General features: G+C 44.2%; 1 protein-coding gene across 5 annotated transcripts in view; it reads right to left on the reverse strand.

Annotated features, from left to right (window-relative positions):
* The window catches only part of nhsl3 (NHS like 3), an 87,537-nt gene that overhangs the window by 11,680 nt on the left and 55,397 nt on the right, over nucleotides 1-20,460 (reverse strand). For all 5 annotated transcript variants that reach the window (XM_045709868.1, XM_045709863.1, XM_045709864.1 and 2 more), the window contains 2 exons: nucleotides 4,088-4,249; nucleotides 140-183 (listed from right to left, as the gene is read on the reverse strand). In XM_045709868.1, the coding sequence (XP_045565824.1) occupies nucleotides 140-183; nucleotides 4,088-4,249 (206 nt within the window). The remainder of the gene's footprint in view (nucleotides 1-139; nucleotides 184-4,087; nucleotides 4,250-20,460) is intronic.

Consider the following 20,460-nt stretch of genomic DNA (forward strand, 5'->3'; position numbering starts at 1 on the left):
TGGAGAGAGGGATTACAGGACTGGGTATTAGGGAAACGAGGTTATTCCGTCTCTGTGTACTTGCAGAAGCTGTTGTCTGCTCCGGTCTCTTAGTCCTTGGTTAGCCATATAAGATTGTTACAAATAAGCCACTACTTACGACGCCACTCTGGTCATCCTGAAAGTCCACTCCTTTATTATACTCTGATGGAGAAACAAAAATTCAATCACAGATAAATCCATACACGACACCTCCAACAACGACATTTAACCATCTGGAGTTGAACCCCAGTGATTTGGTCTGAGTACAAATCTTCATATTGTATACTGTTTAGAGTGTGTATTACTCATCCTCCCTTGTAGTGAGAACATACAGGGCATTCGGAAAGTATTCAGACCCTTTCACTTTTTCCACATTTTGTTAAGTTACAGCTTAATTCTAAAATGGATTCAATTTTTTTAAATATCTACACACGATACCCCATTGTAAGGAGCAACGCTGGAGATGAGAAGCAAGTACAGGGCGCGAACATTTACCTGGGAAAACAGACACCAAAACAAGAACATCATCTGGACAGGGGGAACAAAACGACATAACGACAATAATTCTGACACAGGGAACAATAGATAGATGTGCAGATGATCATGTGCAAAGTAGAAATGCTGGTGTGCAAAAGAGCAGAAAGTAAATAAAAACAATATGGGGATGAGGTAGGTAGATTGGGTGGGCTATTTACAGATGGGCTATGTACAGCTGCTGCGATCGGTTAGCTGCTCAGATAGCTGACGCTTAAAGTTAGTGAGGGAAATATAAGTCTCCAGCTTCAGCGATTTTTGCAATTCGTTCCAGTCACTGGCAGCAGAAAACTAGAAGGAAAGGCAGCCAAAGGAGGTGCTGGCTTTGGGGATGACCAGTGATGATGTAATGATGGTGACAGGTGTGCATAATGAAGGGTGCCAGAGACGGGGGCGCGGGAGCAGGCGTGACACCCATAATGACAAGCTGAAAACAGATGTTTTTTTGTCGTTTTTTTTGCAAAAAAAACGGAAATACCACATTTACATAAGTATTCAGACCCTTTGCTATGAGACTTGAACTCTGGTGCATCCTGTTTCCATTGATCATCCTTGAGATGTTTCTACAACTTGATTGGAGTCCACTTGTGGTAAATTCAATTGATTGGACATGATTTGGAAAGGCACACACCTGTCTATATAAGGTCCCACAGTTGACAGTGCATGTCAGAGCAAAAACCAAGCCATGAGGTAGAAGGAATTGTCCGTAGAGCTCCGAGACAGGATTGTGTCGAGGCACAGATCTGGGGAAGGGTACCAAAACATTTCTACAGCATTGAAGGTCCCCAAGAACACAGTGGTGTTGTGTCTTTGGCATCATTAAAACTGAAGACATGTTTATCAAATAACTCTCTGTAATTATTATTACGCGATTAAACTGATTAATCGTGTAACTGTAATTAACTAGGAGGTCGGGGCACCAAGGAAAATATTCAGATTACAAAGTTATAATTTTCCTAATATGATTTTCAGATATTATAATATCTGATCTATGAGTCTTCTGATTAATGACGTATTAGTTACCTCGCGTCAGTCTCATTCCAAACGTCGTAAATTGTTGGTTATCTGCACGAACCCAGTCTTCACTATGAGTCATCCATACATCAATTGTCTTGAAATCATTTATTTACTAACTAAGTAATTCACAGAAATGCATAACAAACAGTAGATATCGTTACAAGAAATGATAGAGGAATGTGCCCTAGCGGGCTAAAACGGCATGGCGGCTTGTTAGACAAAAGGGGAGTGGGGGAGGCTGAGAAGACACTACAGAGTTGATAATTATAACAATTGAAATGCTAATCCTTTGCACACGAACGCTCACTCATTCGGGAATAATTGCAATCAATATATATTTTTACGCTCAGTGTGTCGTCGGGATCTTTGTTGAAAAGTTTGTTTCTGTTGGAGAGTTTGTCCGCTCTCTCTCTCTCTCTCTGTCGTGGTTAGAATGGTTCGTTCAGAGTGACATTCATTCATGGCGTTATAGAATAGCGGTTTCGGCGGTTTCGTAGGTCTCAATGATACCGAATTCCTAGCTGCAGACTAGTAATTAATATCAAAGACTTGATATTATTCTGTCGGTATCGATACTCTAAGAGTTTAACCACGTGGTATGGTTAAAGTTCAGAAAGAGGAATGCTTGGTCAAACCTTTAGCCAACTCGTAATGGAGGTCAGCTCGGTCTGGTGATAGAAAATCTGGGTGGGGGTTATATTCGGAATAGCAGAAAAAGGCTGTCTCATGACGCCAGGTCCCGTCTGTTCATGGGGGCGTGCTGATGACTTAGTGAAACTTTAAACAGAAATACAATTCTCTCACATTAACATCATTACAAGCATCCCAACATATTCCAAATAGCTTTATCCTTAATCATTCATTTTATACAACCATTAGATGTAAGTCTCACAACTGAGGCTATTATATAAACAGCGCCATGGTAATGTGGCCGTATTGTCTCTCATGAGCTTCACAAAATTGTATCAAACGGACCAGTTCATAGCTGGATTCTTCACCGATTTTTTTATACCTTCTCCAGAACATAAATATTGTTCGGTTGTCATGTTCTGTGAGGTAGAAGAATTTTTCTTTTGTTTGGTCTATGAAACCCACTCTGTCTCCATACTGTGGCCATGTGGCAGGATATTCTCTTAGGAATTTACGACCGCTCTCACAGAGCCTGGGTGTGGGAGACAGAGGTAGGGGGATGGTGCGTAGAAAACCCAAAGAGGGCAACGTCATGACAGTGGCCTCCATCATTCTTAAATGGAAGAAGTTTGGAACCACCAAGACTCTTCCTAGAGCTGGGCGCCTGGCGAAACTGAGAAATCGGGGGAGAAGGGCCTTGGTCAGGGAGGTGACCAAGAACCTGATGGTCACTCTGACAGAGCTCCAGAGTTCCTCTGTGGAATGGGAGAAACTTCCAGAAGGACAACCATCTCTGCAGCACTCCACCAATCAGGCCTTTATGGTAGAATGGCCAGATGGAAGCCACTCCTCAGTAAAAGGCACATGACAGCCCGCATGGAGTTTGCCAAAAGGCACCTAAAGACTCTCAGACCATGAGAAACAAGATTCTCTGGTCTGATGAAACCATGATTGAACTCTTTGGCCTGAATGCCAAGCGTCACGTCTGGAGGAAACCTGGCACCATCCCTACGGTGAAGCATGGTGGTGGCAGCATCATGCTGTGGGGATGTTTTTCAGTGGCAGGGACTGGGAGACCAGTCAGGATCGAGAGAAAGATGAACGGAGCAAAGTACAGAGAGATCCTTGGTGAAAACCAGGACCTCAGACTGGGCCGAAGGACCTCAGACTGGGGTGAAGGTTCACCTTCCTATAGGACAACGACCCTAAGCACACAGCCAAGACAATGCAGGAGTGGCTTCGGGACAAGTCTCTGAATGTCCTTGAGTGGCCCTGCCAGAGCCCGGACTTGAACCCAATCGAACATCTCTGGAGAGACCTGAAAATAGCTGTGCAGCGACGCTTCCTATCCAACCTGACAGAGCTTGAGAGGATCTGCAGAGAAGAATGGGAGAAACTCCCCAAATACAGGTGTGCCAAGCTTGTAGCGTCATACCCAAGAAGACTCAAGGCTTTAATCGCTGCCGAAAGTGCTTCAACAAAGTACTGAGTAAAGGGTCTGTATACTTATGTAAATATGATATGAGTTTTTTTTATCTTTAATTAATTTGCAAAAAATTCTTAACATTTGCTTTCAGTTTGTCATTATGGGGGTATTGTGTGTAGATTGATAAGGACACATTTTTATTTGATCAATTTTAGAATAAGGCTGTAACGTAACAAAATGTGGAAAAAATAAAGGGGTCTGAATACTTTCAGAATGAACTATATCTTATATTGTTTACTGTTTAGAGTGTGTAATGCTCACCTTCTGGTTAAAGGGTGTAGTGAGTACATATCATAATGGGTCTATTGTTTTAGAGTGTGTAATGCTCACCTTCTGGTTAAAGGGTGTAGTGAGTACATATCATAATGGGTCTATTGTTTTAGAGTGTGTAATGCTCACCCTGTTGTTTTAGTATCTTTAACCCCTCCCGTGCCTCAGTGTGCAGGTCCTCTAGGTACTGAGGGCGACTGCCCTCGATGAACACATTCTCCTGGTAGTGTGAGGAGGAGGCTGTGTAGTGAACTGTCAACCTCTTCTGCTCATCCTGACCCTTAGGACCAGCTAGAGAAAGAAAGAGAGAGAGAAGAGAGAGAGAGAGAGAGAGAGAGAGAGAGAGATTAATAACAATGATCACCAAGAGATTAAGATTGCGTTATCCAACCTCTCTCTCTCTCTCTATATATATATATATATATATATATATATACACACAGTTGAAGTCGGAAGTTTACATACACTTAGGTTGGAGTCATTAAAACTTGTTTTTCAACCACTCCACAAGTATACCTGTGGATGTATTTCAAGGCCTACCTTCAAACTCAGTGCCTCTTTGCTTGACATCATGGGAAAATAAAAAAATAAATCAGCCAAGACCTCAGAAAAAAATGTGTCTGGTTCATCCCTGGGAGCAATTTCCAAACGCCTGAAGGTACCACGTTCATCTGTACAAACAATATTACGTAAGTATAAACACCATGGGACTACGCAGCCATCATACCGCTCAGGAAGGAGACGCATTCTGTCTCCTAGAGATTAACGTACTTTGGTGTGAAAAGTGCAAATCAATCCCAGAACAACAGCAAAGGACCTTGTGAAGATGCTAGAGGAAACAGGTACAAAGGTATCTATATCCACAGTAAAACGAGTCCTACATCGACATAACCTGAGAGGACGCTCAGCAAGGAAGAATCCACTGCTCCAAAACCACCATAAAAAGCCAGACTACGGTTTGCATCTGCACATGGGGACAAAGATCGTACTTTTTGGAGAAATATCCTCTGGTCTGATGAAACAAAAATAGAACTGTTTGGCCATAATGACCATCGTTATATTTGGAGGAAAAAGGGGGATGCTTGCAAGCCGAAGTACACCATCCCAACCGTGATGCACGGGGGTGGCAGCATCATGTTGTGGGGGTGCTTTGCTGCAGGAGGGACTGGTGCACTTCACAAAATAGATGGCATCATGAGAATGGAAAATGATGGGGATATATTGAAGCAACATCTCAAGACATCAGTCAGGAAGTTAAAGTTTGGTTGCAAATGGGTCTTCCATATGGACAATGACCCCAAACATACTTCCAAAGTTGTGACAAAATTGCTTAAGGACAACAAAGTCAAGGTATTGGAGAGGCCATCACAAAGCCCTGACCTCAATCTCATAGAAAATATGTGGGCAGAACTGAAAAAGCGTGTCCAAGCAAGGAGGCCTACAAACCTGACTCAGTTACACCAGCTCTGTCAGGAGGAATGGACCAAAATTTGTTGACAAGTCATTTGTGGAGTGGTTGAAAAACGAGTTTTCATGACTCCAACCAAAGTGTATGTAAACTTCAACTGTATCCATATGCCCCAACAGCACCATATATATATGGATGTTATCCATCTCCTCAACAAGCCCATACATCCCATAAATCAAGCAGGGATTTGTGACTGACTGGTCAGCTGGGCTCTTGGTTGGGATTTGGGCTGGAACCAGCAACCCTGCAGTTACAAGCCAAGTGCCCCCTGTGCCATAAAGACTCAGACCTCTTGGTAGACTTTGTTATATGCTCACACATAGAGGCACCCTACACAGTGGTATGACTGCTTTCTGGTTAGTGATTGGCACCAGGACCTATATATCAGTGCTTGGCATTACATTACATTAATACAAGTATTAGAACCCTATAACGTCCTGAACGTTAATCAGAGCAGACTGATTCCCCTTTCTGGTCTTTAATTCCACCCAATACCAGATTACTTCCTGCTCCCTCTCATTCTCCTCCCTCTTTTCTCCTTGCCCTCTCTCTGGCCTTTCTGTCTTTCCTTTTGTACCTCTTTACCTTTCCTGACTTCTGAGCCTCTCTCTCTCTTTTCCTTCTCTCCTCACCATATTTCTCTCTCCTCTCCGTATCTCTCTCTCCTTCTCCATATATCTCTCTCTCTCATTCTCTCAATCTCTCCCTCTCTCTTTTCCTTCTCTCCTTCTCTACATCTCCTTCTCTCCGTATCGCTCTCTCTTTCTCTCCTTCTCTCCGTATCTCTCTCTCTTTCTCTCCTTCTCTCCGTATCTCTCTCCATATCTCTCTCTCCATATCTCTCTCTCTCACTCTTTTTTCCTTCTCTCCTTCTCTCCACATCTCTCTCTCTCTCCTTCTCTCTCTCTCTTTCCATTCTCTCCTTTTCTCCATATCTCTCTCTCTCTCCTTCTCTCCATATTCTTTCTCCTTCTCTCCATATTCTCTCTCTCTTTCTCTCCTTCTCTCTGTCTTTCTCTCTCTTTTTCTCAATTCAATTTCAATTCAAGGGGCTTTATTGGCATGGGAAACATATGTTAACGTTGCCAAAGAAAAGCAATGCAAAGCAAGCTCTCTCTCTCTCTCTCTGTCTCTCTCTCTCTGTCTCTCTCTCTCTGTCTCTCTCTCTCTGTCTCTCTCTCTCTCTCTGTCTCTCTCTCTCTCTCTCTCTCTCTCTCTCTCTCTCTCTCTCTCTGTCTCTAGTATTTGATGGGAGGTATGACAATGATATGCACTCTGTTCCATCACCAGTCTCCCTTGGCGTGTGAGTATCATTTGCCTCTCACCACACACTCAATGTTTGGGGAACACGCCAAGTGAATTTGCGTGTGTGTGTATTTTTTGTGACCATCTGCTCAGCAGACTTCCCGGTCTTCGCCACCCCAGAGAACTAACCCTGGATTGGCTATTCCCTGGCGTAACTCACCCCAGGTAGTCCATATGGAAGGAGGTAATCTGGATTGGCCTGGTGCAGCATCCCACATTGCACCCTATTCCCTGTAGTGAACTAGAGCCCATAAGGTCCAGGTCTAAAGTAGTGCACTAGAGCCCATAAGGCCCTGGTCTAAAGTAGTGCACTAGAGCCCATAAGGTCCAGGTCTAAAGTAGTGCACTAGAGCCCATAAGGCCCTGGTCTAAAGTAGTGCACTAGAGCCCATAAGGTCCTGGTCTAAAGTAGTGCACTAGAGCCCATAAGGTCCTGGTCTAAAGTAGTGCACTAGAGCCCATAAGGCCCTGGTCTAAAGTAGTGCACTAGAGCCCATAAGGTCCTGGTCTAAAGTAGTGCACTAGAGCCCATAAGGCCCTGGTCTAAAGTAGTGCACTACATAGGGAATATGGTGCCATTTTAGGACACAGATCTGCCATGGTTCTAAGATAAACATACTGCTGCCTTCTTAAGTTGCCTGGGAAATCAACAGAGATGTTAGAGTAGTGAGGAAACAGAGAGGTTAGAGTAGTGACGGGACAGAGAGGTTAGAGTAGTGACGAGACAGAGAGGTTAGAGTAGTGAGGAGACAGAGAGGTTAGAGTAGTGAGGAGACAGAGAGGTTGGAGTAGTGAGGAGACAGAGAGGTTAGAGTAGTGAGGAGACAGAAAGGTTAGAGTAGTGAGGAGACAGAGAGGTTAGAGTAGTGAGGAGACAGAGAGGTTAGAGTATTGAGGAGACAGAGAGGTTAGAGTAGTGAGGAGACAGAGAGGTTAGAGTATTGAGGAGACAGAGAGGTTAGAGTAGTGAGGAGACAGAGAGGTTAGAGTAGTGAGGAGACAGAGAGGTTAGAGTAGTGAGGAGACAGAGAGGTTAGAGTAGTGAGGAGACAGAGAGGTTAGAGTAGTGAGGAGACAGAGAGGTTAGAGTAGTGACGGGACAGAGAGGTTAGAGTAGTGAGGAGACAGAGAGGTTAGAGTAGTGAGAAGACAGAGAATGGCCTTTTGCCTGGCAGGGATACAGGTACAGTCACAGATGGGGAAGGGCATAGTGTCTGGTCGGGGTACAGGTGTGTGTTTGTCACACACACACATACTCTCGCTCTCTCGCTCTCTAGGAGTTCCTTGTTAATGCCAACCACGTTTAGAGTATTGGAGTCGGAAGGAAATCGTTGATGCACACACACTACACTAAGAAATACTGGGTTGTTTGGTTGACCCAACTGCTGGGTTATTGGTGTTGGGTCCTGGGTTATTGGTGCTGGGTTATTGGAGCTGGGTTATTGGTGCTGGGTTATTGGTCCTGGGTTATTGGTGCTGGGTTATTGGTGCTGGGTTATTGGTGCTGGGTTATTGGTGCTGGGTTATTGGTCCTGGGTTATTGGTGCTGGGTGATGGGTTATTGGAGCTGGGTGATGGGTTATTGGTGCTGGGTTATTGGAGCTGGGTGATGGGTTATTGGTGATGGGTTATTGGTGCTGGGTGATGGGTTATTGGTGATGGGTTATTGGTGCTGGGTTATTGGTGCTGGGTTATTGGAGCTGGGTGATGGGTTATTGGAGCTGGGTTATTGGAGCTGGGTGATGGGTTATTGGTGCTGGGTTATTGGAGCTGGGTGATGGGTTATTGGAGCTGGGTGATGGGTTATTGGAGCTGGGTGATGGGTTATTGGAGCTGGGTTATTGGTGCTGGGTGATGGGTTATTGGAGCTGGGTGATGGGTTATTGGAGCTGGGTGATGGGTTATTGGTGCTGGGTTATTGGAGCTGGGTGATGGGTTATTGGTGCTGGGTTATTGGAGCTGGGTGATGGGTTATTGGTGCTGGGTTATTGGAGCTGGGTGATGGGTTATTGGTGCTGGGTTATTGGAGCTGGGTGATGGGTTATTGGAGCTGGGTTATTGGAGCTGGGTGATGGGTTATTGGTGCTGGGTTATTGGTGCTGGGTTATTGGAGCTGGGTGATGGGTTATTGGAGCTGGGTGATGGGTTATTGGAGCTGGGTGATGGGTTATTGGAGCTGGGTTATTGGAGCTGGGTGATGGGTTATTGGAGCTGGGTTATTGGAGCTGGGTGATGGGTTATTGGAGCTGGGTGATGGGTTATTGGAGCTGGGTGATGGGTTATTGGAGCTGGGTTATTGGTGCTGGGTGATGGGTTATTGGAGCTGGGTGATGGGTTATTGGAGCTGGGTTATTGGTGCTGGGTGATGGGTTATTGGAGCTGGGTGATGGGTTATTGGAGCTGGGTGATGGGTTATTGGAGCTGGGTGATGGGTTATTGGTGCTGGGTTATTGGAGCTGGGTGATGGGTTATTGGTGCTGGGTTATTGGAGCTGGGTGATGGGTTATTGGAGCTGGGTTATTGGAGCTGGGTGATGGGTTATTGGTGCTGGGTTATTGGAGCTGGGTGATGGGTTATTGGTGCTGGGTTATTGGTGCTGGGTTATTGGTGCTGGGTTATTGGAGCTGGGTGATGGGTTATTGGTGCTGGGTTATTGGAGCTGGGTGATGGGTTATTGGAGCTGGGTGATGGGTTATTGGAGCTGGGTGATGGGTTATTGGAGCTGGGTTATTGGAGCTGGGTGATGGGTTATTGGTGCTGGGTTATTGGTGCTGGGTTATTGGAGCTGGGTGATGGGTTATTGGAGCTGGGTTATTGGAGCTGGGTGATGGGTTATTGGAGCTGGGTGATGGGTTATTGGAGCTGGGTGATGGGTTATTGGTGCTGGGTTATTGGAGCTGGGTGATGGGTTATTGGTGCTGGGTTATTGGAGCTGGGTGATGGGTTATTGGTGCTGGGTTATTGGAGCTGGGTGATGGGTTATTGGTGCTGGGTTATTGGTGATGGGTTATTGGTGCTGGGTTATTGGAGCTGGGTGATGGGTTATTGGAGCTGGGTGATGGGTATTGGTGCTGGGTTATTGGTGCTGGGTTATTGGAGCTGGGTGATGGGTTATTGAGATATATTTGAAAGCCACACCCAAATAAGCCACGCCTCCTGAAAATAAGGATTATAATACAAAGACCCAGCTGCTAGTTCAGCTCAGAATGAAAGTAAAGAAACACCCAGCTGCTAGTTCAGCTCAGAATGAAAGTAAAGAAACACCCAGCTGATGGTTAAATGAACCCATGTTTGAGTAATCCCAACCACCCAACACGCTGAGTTATTCCTGCAACCGATCTGGCTGGGTTAAAATAACCCAGCATGTTTTCTGTCCAATATTTACCCAGCAATGGCTTGTTTTTAACCCAGCATTTTTTGGAGTGTACACACAACACACACACCTCAATCTGTCTGTTCATTTTCTGTCTCCTGTCTCATTTCTCAAGTGTTTACCTCAACCTGTCTCTTCATTCTCTGCCTATTTGTCCTGTTTCACACATGCGAGTGTGTAATCTGTAGGTGTGTGATGTGAAACGTTAATATGTGTTTTTGCATATCCCAATCCCCCCTGAGACACGCTCAGAGAGTTGGGTCACGGCCAGGGATCAACCATTATTGACAGCGACCCTTGGAGGGTTTTGCTCAAGGGCAGATCTATAGGTTTTTGAGAAACGGACTGACCAGTGGGCTGGCCCATGTTTAGCCCAGTGGGTCTGTCTTAACTGGGGGTTTTGGATAATTATTTCGCTAGTAATCGGGGCCTTGAGGTAATGCCTGGGCCAATTCTGGTCCCAGTCAGTCTGTGAAATTGGAATTGTCTGCAAATGGAGTTGATAACACAATACTGTATTATGTAATGTACTATATTGTCCACTAGACAGTTACCAGTTACCAATACCAGGTACCAGTTACCAATACCAGGTACCAGTTACCAGTTACCAGTTACCAGTTACCAATACCAGGTACCAGTTACCAGTTACCAGTTACCAGTTACCAATACCAGGTACCAGTTACCAGTTACCAGTTACCAATACCAGGTACCAGTTACCAGTTACCAGTTACCAGTTACCAGTTACCAGTTACCAATACCAGGTACCAGTTACCAGTTACCAGTTACCAGTTACCAGTACCAGTTATCAGTGCCAATTTACCAGTTACCAATACCAGTTACCAGTTACCAGGTACCAGTTACCAGTTACCAGTTACCAGTACCAGTTATCAGTGCCAATTTACCAGTTACCAATACCAGGTACCAGGGACCAGTTACCAATACCAGGTACCAGGTACCAGTTAACAATACCAGGTACCAGTTACCAATACCAGGTACCAGTTACCAGTTACCAATACCAGGTACCAGTTACCAATACCAGGTACCAGGTACCAGTTACCAGTACCAGTTATCAGTGCCAATTTACCAGTTACCAGTACCAGTTACAGTACCAATTTACTAGTTACCAGTACCAGTTACTAGTACCAATTTACTAGTTACCAGTACCAATTTACTAGGTACCAGTTACCAGTACTAGTTTACCAGGTACCAGTACCAGTTACCAGTACCAATTTACTAGTTACCAGTACCAATTTACCAGTACCAGTTACCAGTACCAATTTACTAGTTACCAGTACCAGTTACCAGTACCAATTTACCAGTTACCAGTACCAATTTACTAGTTACCAGTACCAGTTACCAGTTTACCAGTACCACACACACAATTCATGTACAATTATGAGCACAAGCTTCAGATTAGCTCGTCACTCTTGTCCTCAAATCACCCTCCCCTTTAAAGCATGTGTGTGTGTGTGTGCGTGTGTGTGTGTGTGTGTGTGTGTGTGTGTGTGTGTGTGTGTGTGTGTGTGTGTGTGTGTGTGTGTGTGTGTGTGTGTGTGTGTGTGTGTGTGTGTGTGTGTGTGTGCGTGTGTGTGCATCTATTCCCTGTGTACTTGTGAGGTGCTGCCTTGTGATTTTATTTCCCTTGCTGCCCTCTATACTCCTCATAAGGTGAGAAACAGCTTATGTGGAGAATCAGAGCCCTGAACCAGGAGACAATCAGAGCCCTGAACCATGAGACAATCAGAGCCCTGAACCAGGAGAGAATCAGAGCCCTGAACCATGAGACAATCAGAGCCCTGAACCATGAGACAATCAGAGCCCTGAACCAGGAGACAATCAGAGCCCTGAACCAGGAGAGAATCAGAGCCCTGAACCGTGAGACAATCAGAGCCCTGAACCGTGAGAGAATCAGAGCCCTGAACCAGGAGAGAATCAGAGCCCTGAACCGTGAGACAATCAGAGCCCTGAACCATGAGAGAATCAGAGCCCTGAACCATGAGACAATCAGAGCCCTGAACCAGGAGAGAATCAGAGCCCTGAACTATGAGACAATCAGAGCCCTGAACCATGAGACAATCAGAGCCCTGAACCATGAAACAATCAGAGCCCTGAACCATGAGACAATCAGAGCCCTGAACCATGAGACAATCAGAGCCCTGAACCAGGAGAGAATCAGAGCCCTGAACCAGGAGACAATCAGAGCCCTGAACCATGAGACAATCAGAGCCCTGAACCAGGAGAGAATCAGAGCCCTGAACCATGAGACAATCAGAGCCCTGAACCAGGAGAGAATCAGAGCCCTGAACCATGAGACAATCAGAGCCCTGAACCAGGAGACAATCAGAGCCCTGAACCAGGAGAGAATCAGAGCCCTGAACCAGGAGAGAATCAGAGCCCTGAACCAGGAGACAATCAGAGCCCTGAACCAGGAGAGAATCAGAGCCCTGAACCATGAGACAATCAGAGCCCTGAACCAGGAGAGAATCAGAGCCCTGAACCATGAGACAATCAGAGCCCTGAACCATGAGACAATCAGAGCCCTGAACCATGAGACAATCAGAGCCCTGAACCAGGACAGAATCAGAGCCCTGAACCATGAAACAATCAGAGCCCTGAACCATGAGACAATCAGAGCCCTGAACCATGAGACAATCAGAGCCCTGAACCATGAGACAATCAGAGCCCTGAACCATGAGACAATCAGAGCCCTGAACCAGGAGAGAATCAGAGCCCTGAACCATGAGACAATCAGAGCCCTGAACCATGAGACAATCAGAGCCCTGAACCATGAGACAATCAGAGCCCTGAACCAGGAGAGAATCAGAGCCCTGAACCATGAGACAATCAGAGCCCTGAACCATGAGACAATCAGAGCCCTGAACCATGAGACAATCAGAGCCCTGAACCATGAGACAATCAGAGCCCTGAACCATGAGACAATCAGAGCCCTGAACCATGAGACAATCAGAGCCCTGAACCAGGAGACAATCAGAGCCCTGAACCGTGAGACAATCAGAGCCCTGAACCAGGAGACAATCAGAGCCCTGAACCATGAGACAATCAGAGCCCTGAACCAGGAGACAATCAGAGCCCTGAACCAGGAGACAATCAGAGCCCTGAACCATGAGACAATCAGAGCAATGTTTCCATATCAAGGCTCACTTTTTGACCAGAGCCACTGTTCCCTGCCTCTGTGTGTGTGAGAGAGAGACAGAGTGAAAGCAGGGTTTAAGTTAGATTTATTACATACATATATATATATATATATTACCTTTATTTAACTAGGCAAGTCAGTTAAGAACAAATTCTTATTTCAAATGACAGCCTACCCCGGACAAACCCTAACCAGGACGACACTGGGCCAATTGTGCGATACCCTATGGGACTCCCAATCACAGTCGGTTGTGATACACCCTGGAATTGAACCAGGGTCTGTAGTGACATCCCTTGCACTGAGACCCCTGCGCCACTCGGGAGCCCCCAGATAGGAAGATGGGTAAGAGAGAGAGAAAGGGATGTTTAACTTAGATAGAAAGAACTTAAACCCTCCTTTCACTCTCTCTCTCTCTCACCCATCATTCTATCTAACTTAAAAAGGGGTTTAAGTTAGATAGAAAGTTTGGTGAGAGAGATTAGAAAGGATGCGAGGCATCTGTCAGCCATGTCACTCAGACCAGACCAATCAGACCAGACCAGTCTTCCTCCTCCACTGCTGCAGAACCAATCAGACCAGACCAGTCTTCCTCCTCTACTGCTGCAGAACCAATCAGACCAGACCAGTCTTCCTCCTCTACTGCTGCAGAACCAATCAGACCAGATCAGTCTTCCTCCTCTACTGCTGCAGAACCAATCAGACCAGACCAGTCTTCCTCCTCTACTGCTGCAGAACCAATCAATACCACTCCACTGACTTCCCTGATTGTCTTACACCTGACTTTACTAACACATCTCCTCATGGAAGTGTGAGTGAGTGAGTGAGTGAGTGAGTGAGTGAGTGAGTGAGTGAGTGAGTGAGTGAGTGAGTGAGTGAGTGAGTGAGTGAGTGAGTGAGTGAGTGAGTGAGTGAGTGAGTGAGTGAGTGAGTGAGTGAGTGAGTGAGAAAAGAACGTGGGAAAAGATTCACAAACTAATCTCCCTTTCCACAACCCTCCAAATACAAGAGAGAGGGAGGAAGAGAGAGACAGAGAACGAGAGGGAGGGAGAGGGAGGAAGAGAGACAGAGAACAAAAGGGAGAGAGATGCCAAATAAGATAGAGGGAGACAGAGAGGAAGAAAGAAAGAGAAGGAGAAAAAGAGAGCGGGAGCTATTTATACCCTGTAGACTGTGTCGATGTTTATATCTCTCTCTGTGTGCCTGCGTGGCATTTCAGGGCGCTTTTGTTTTCCTGTCTTCCCTCTGCCTTGTTAACCAGCTCACACTGATCCTGTATGAGAAGTGATTATGCATACAGTTTCTACAAGAATATCCCTCGTTTTATGGTCCCAATGTGTCGTAAATTGTTTGTTACAGGATAACATCGTTTGCAGAATGAGTTTTAATTTAGCATTAGGAACAATGTTTCTGGCCTGTGAACATGGAAGATTGAAGGTAAAGGAGAAATCTGAGATTTGATTAACATTGCATTGTGTTAAATCCTAAACAATACATTCAACAGTGACGCTACCATCCAGAAGACGAGGTCAGTACAGGTGCATCAAAGCTGGGACCGAGAGACTGAAAAACAGCTTCTATCTCAAGGCCATCAGACTGTTAAACAGCCATCACTAACATAGAGAGGCTGCTGCCCACATAGAGACTCAAATCACTGGCCACTTTAATACATGGATCACTAGTCACTTTAAATAATACCACTTTAATAATGTTAACATATCTTACATTACTCATCTCATATGTATATACTGTACCTATTACCATCTATTGCGTCTTGCCTATGCTGCTTGGCCATCGCTCATCCATATATTTATATGAATATATTATTCCATCCCTTTAGATTTGTGTGTATAAGGTAGTTGTTGTGGAATTGTTAGATATTACTGCACTGTCGGAGCCGCAACTAGAAGCACAAGCATTTCGCTACACTCGCAATAACATCTGATAACCATGTGACCAATAACATCTGCTAACCATGTGACCAATAACATCTGCTAACCGTGTGACCAATAACATCTGCTAACCGTGTGACCAATAACATCTGCTAACCATGTGACCAATAACACCTGCTAACCATGTGACCAATAACATCTGCTAACCATGTGACCAATAACATCTGCTAACCATGTGACCAATAACATCTGCTAACCATGTGACCAATAACATCTGATAACCGTGTGACCAATAACATCTGCTAACCATGTGTATGTGACCAATAACATCTACTAACCATGTGACCAATAACATCTGCTAACCTTGTGACCAATAACATCTGCTAACCTTGTGCATGTGACCAATAACATCTGCTAACCATGTGTATGTGACCAATAACATCTGCTAACTTTGGTATTTGGTCTGAGCTCTTTGGTCTTGGCCATGGTGGAGAGTTTGCAATCTGATTGATTGATTGCTTCTGTGGACAGGTGTCTTTTATACAGGTAACAAGCTGCGATTAGGAGTACTCCCTTTAAGAGGGTGCCCCTAATCTCAGCTCGCTACCTGTATAAAAGACACCTGGGAGCCAGAAATCTTTCTGATTGAGAGGGGGTCAAATACTTATTTCCCTCATTAAAATGCAAATCAGTTTATAACATTTTTGACATGCATTTTTCTGTATTTTTTTGTTGATATTCTGTCTCTCACTGTTGAAATAAACCTACCATTAAAATTATAGACTGATCATTTCTTCGTCAGTGGGCAAACATACAAAATCAGCAGGGGATCAAATACTTTTTTCCCTCACTGTAATAGGTAGTAGGTAGTGTGCACTACATTTGACCAGGTAGTGTGCATAGTACACTACATCAGACCAGGTAGTGTGTATAGTGCACTACATCAGACCAGGTAGTGTGTATAGTGCACTACATTTGACCAGGTAGTGTGTATAGTGCACTACATTAGACCAGGTAGTGTGTATAGTGCACTACATTAGACTAGGTAATGTGTATAGTGCACTACTTTGACCAGGTAGTGTGTATAGTGCACTACATTTGACCAGGTAGTGTGCACTACATTGAGTTACATAAGGGGTGCCCCAAGGTTCAATACTCGACTCACTACTGTTTACAATCTATATATTGAAAATAACATTGGTAATGGTGTGAAAAATTTTAATTTAAATTTGTATGCAGATAATACAGTATTGTATTCCATTGCTCCATCCATTGGCCAAACCTTTTCACATTTGAAGTCTGATTTTCAACCACTGCAGAGGTCACTACTGGATCTGGAGTTGGTGCTGAATGCAAACAGAAAAGTTCCTTCCTACAAATATCTTGGCATCTGGCTTGATGACAAACTGCCATTTAAAAAATCATGTCACTGAGCTGGTGAAGAAGTTGAAGTTCAAGGTTGGTTTCTTTTTATTTGGTCTATTTTAAATTCTGGGAATATTATCTATATGCATGCAGCAGCATCTACACTTAAACAACTAGATGCTGTTTTCCACTGTGCCCTTCGGTTTATTACTGATGATGGTTCTAGAACTCACCATTGGGCTCTTAGGTTTATTACTGATGATGGTTCTAGAACTCACCATTGGGCTCTTAGGTTTATTACTGATGATGGTTCTAGAACTCACCATTGGGCTCTTAGGTTTATTACTGATGATGGTTCTAGAACTCACCATTGGGCTCTTAGGTTTATTACTGATGATGGTTCTAGAACTCACCATTGGGCTCTTAGGTTTATTACTGATGATGGTTCTAGAACTCACCATTGGGCCCTTCGGTTTATTGCTGGGGATGATTCTAGAACTCACCATTGGGCTCTTAGGTTTATTACTGATGATGGTTCTAGAACTCACCATTGGGCCCTTAGGTTTATTACTGGTGATGGTTCTAGAACTCACCATTGGGCTCTTAGGTTTATTACTGATGATGGTTCTAGAACTCACCATTGGGCTCTTAGGTTTATTACTGATGATGGTTCTAGAACTCACCATTGTGTCCTTAGGTTTATTACTGATGATGGTTCTAGAACTCACCATTGGGCTCTTAGGTTTATTACTGATGATGGTTCTAGAACTCACCATTGTGTCCTTAGGTTTATTACTGATGATGGTTCTAGAACTCACCATTGTGCCCTTAGGTTTATTACTGATGATGGTTCTAGAACTCACCATTGGGCTCTTAGGTTTATTACTGATGATGGTTCTAGAACTCACCATTGGGCTCTTAGGTTTATTACTGATGATGGTTCTAGAACTCACCATTGTGTATCAAAAGTATCAAAAGCTACCCCTCTTAAACCGTTTAAGCTAGAAACACCCTTCAAACTTTAGAATGTGCAGACTGGAATGGAATAGTGTGCTTTCATACAACCTTTTGATATGATGTTTAACCTCTCTGGGCTAGGGGGCAGTATCCTGAATTCCGGATAACTGACGTGCCCAAAGTAAACTGCCTGTTACTCAGGCCCAGAAACTACAATATGCATTTAATTAGTAGCATTGGATAGAAAACTCTCTGAGGTTTCAACAACTGTTAAAATAATGTCTGTGAGTATAACAGAACTGATATGGCAGGCAAAAATCCAAGGAGAATCCATCTGGAATAATTTTTTTGAGGTCACAGGCCATTTCAAAGCAAGCCTATGGGATATTCAAAATAATTCCTCCCAGATTGCAGTTCCTATGGATTCCACTAGATGTCAACAGTCTTTAGAAAGGGTTTCATGCTTGTGTTTTGAAAAATGAACAAGTAGTTGTAGTTTTTCCCCAAGGTGTCTTGTCGCGCGAGTGAATGAGGGCGCGCTCTTCGTTATTTATCTTCCCTATTGAACATACTACTCTCCGTCTTAAATATTATCGTTTATTTAGATATTAAAATACCTGACGATTAATTAGAAACATCGTTTGACTTGTTTGGACGAACTTTACCAGTAACATTTTGGATTTGTTTGTATGCATGCTGAATGAGTGGATTACTGAATCAAGTGCGCCAACTAAACTGAAATATTTGGGATATAAATAAGGACTTTATCAAAAAAAACGACCATTTGTTGTGTAGCTGGGACCCTTGGGTTTGCAAACAGAGGAAGATCTTCAAAGGTAAGTGATTTATTTTATCGCTATTTGTGATTTTGTGATGCCTGTGCTGGTTTGGAAAAGTATTTTGATGTTGGGCGCTGTCCTCAGATAATCGCAAATGATAACAATGGAGGAGCACATTCTAAGCATGAGACATTACATTTACATTTACATTTAAGTCATTTAGCAGACGCTCTTATCCAGAGCGACTTACAAAATGGTGCATTCACCTTATGATATCCAGTGGAACAACCACTTTACAATAGTGCATCCTTAAAGAGGTGGGGTTTCAGGTGTCTCCGGAAGGTGGTGATTGACTCCGCTGTCCTGGCGTCGTGAGGGAGCTTGTTCCACCATTGTGGTGCCAGAGCAGCGAACAGTTTTGACTGGGCTGAGCGGGAACTGTGCTTCCTCAGAGGTAGGGGGGCCAGCAGGCCAGTGGTGGATGAACGCAGTGCCCTTGTTTGGGTGTAGGGCCTGATCAGAGCCTGAAGGTATGGAGGTGCCGTTCCCTTCACAGCTCCGTAGGCAATCACCATGGTCTTGTAGCGGATGCGAGCTTCAACTGGAAGCCAGTGGAGAGAGCGGAGGAGCGGGGTGACGTGAGAGAACTTGGGAAGGTTGAACACCAGACGGGCTGCGGCGTTCTGGATGAGTTGTAGGGGTTTAAGACGATGAGTAAACGTTGTGATTTTTGACACCAATCAGCTACCTTGACCACTTTTCTCAACAAGGCGCCGTAGACAAAATCTTAAAGGGTATGGCGCCTTGGTCTACTTCTCTGATATACAGATCTGAAATCATTGTTGTTTGAGACAAACGGACGGATGAATAGACAGAGAGATGTTTCACATGCTGTCTGATTGTCTGTGACATCTTCAATGACGTCAATATGGATTTTGGACAATTCTGATAAACACTGACAAAATTCTATGACCTTTTGGAAAACAACATCCCTCCAGTGAAGGTCAACAGAGACTCAGAAACATGGAATTTCATGTTACATTTCTTTACATTTCCTGGGACAACAAGCTGAGAATATGCTTTAAAGACAGACAGAGAGACATTTCTCACCGAGAGACATTTCTCACAGACAGACATTTTTCACAGAGAGACATTTTTCCACAGAGAGACATTTCTCACAGACAGACATTTTTCACAGAGAGACATTTCTCACAGAGAGACATTTCTCACAGAGAGACATTTTTCACAGAGAGACATTTTTTCAAAGACAGATATTTTTCACAGAGAGACATTTTTCCACAGAGAGACATTTCTCACAGACAGATATTTTTCACAGAGAGACATTTTTCACAGACAGTCGTCTCTTGTTCTTGTATATCTTTTCAGCCTTTTTTCTTCTGGGATACATCTATTCATGAGATCCGAGGAAGATATAAAGTCATACAGCAGGAGAAGCTATCACATGGGTTATGTTTAAATGTGTTAGAGGTTTGTCAACATGACTCATGTATTTTTGAGAAGTGAGGACAGGACAGGGCAAGCGGTGAAAACACACCAAGTCTTTCACTTGTCCCGAGGCTGTGCTTCGAGGTGTAGGAGGTCATGCAGGGTAAATCGAGGACTGTAAAGATCATTTAAGTGATCAGAGTCACACCAAACACATTATCTATGAACAGACTATGTCTGTGTTCGAGGGGATGGGCAGCACACGCAGACACACACACACACACACACACACACACACACACACACACACACACACACACACACACACACACACACACACACACACACACACACACACACACACACACAGCACACGTTATAGCCTAGCTAAATCAAGACTGATGTACTTATTGTTGGAGCCAAAGCACAGAGAGAGAATCTGGATGCACATTTTAATTCACGGACAATAAAGATAAAACACCAGGTAATAAAAAACCTAGGTGTTATTTTAGATTCTGAACTAAATTTTTTGAATCATACATTAGGAATGTGACCAAAATAGCTTTTTGCCACCTGAGGAACACTGCCAAGGTGCAGACATTTCTATCTAAGGCTGATACAGAGAGACTCATCCATGCTTTTATTACAAACAGGCTTGACTACTGTAATACTCTCCTGTCTGGTCTACACAAGAAAGCCATTGGTCAACTGTAAAACATACAGAACGCTGCAGAACGGGTACTGACCAAGACCAGACAGAGAGAAC

Source organism: Salmo salar, chromosome ssa27, assembly GCF_905237065.1.
Source record: "Salmo salar chromosome ssa27, Ssal_v3.1, whole genome shotgun sequence".
Taxonomy (NCBI): Eukaryota; Metazoa; Chordata; class Actinopteri; order Salmoniformes; family Salmonidae; genus Salmo; species Salmo salar.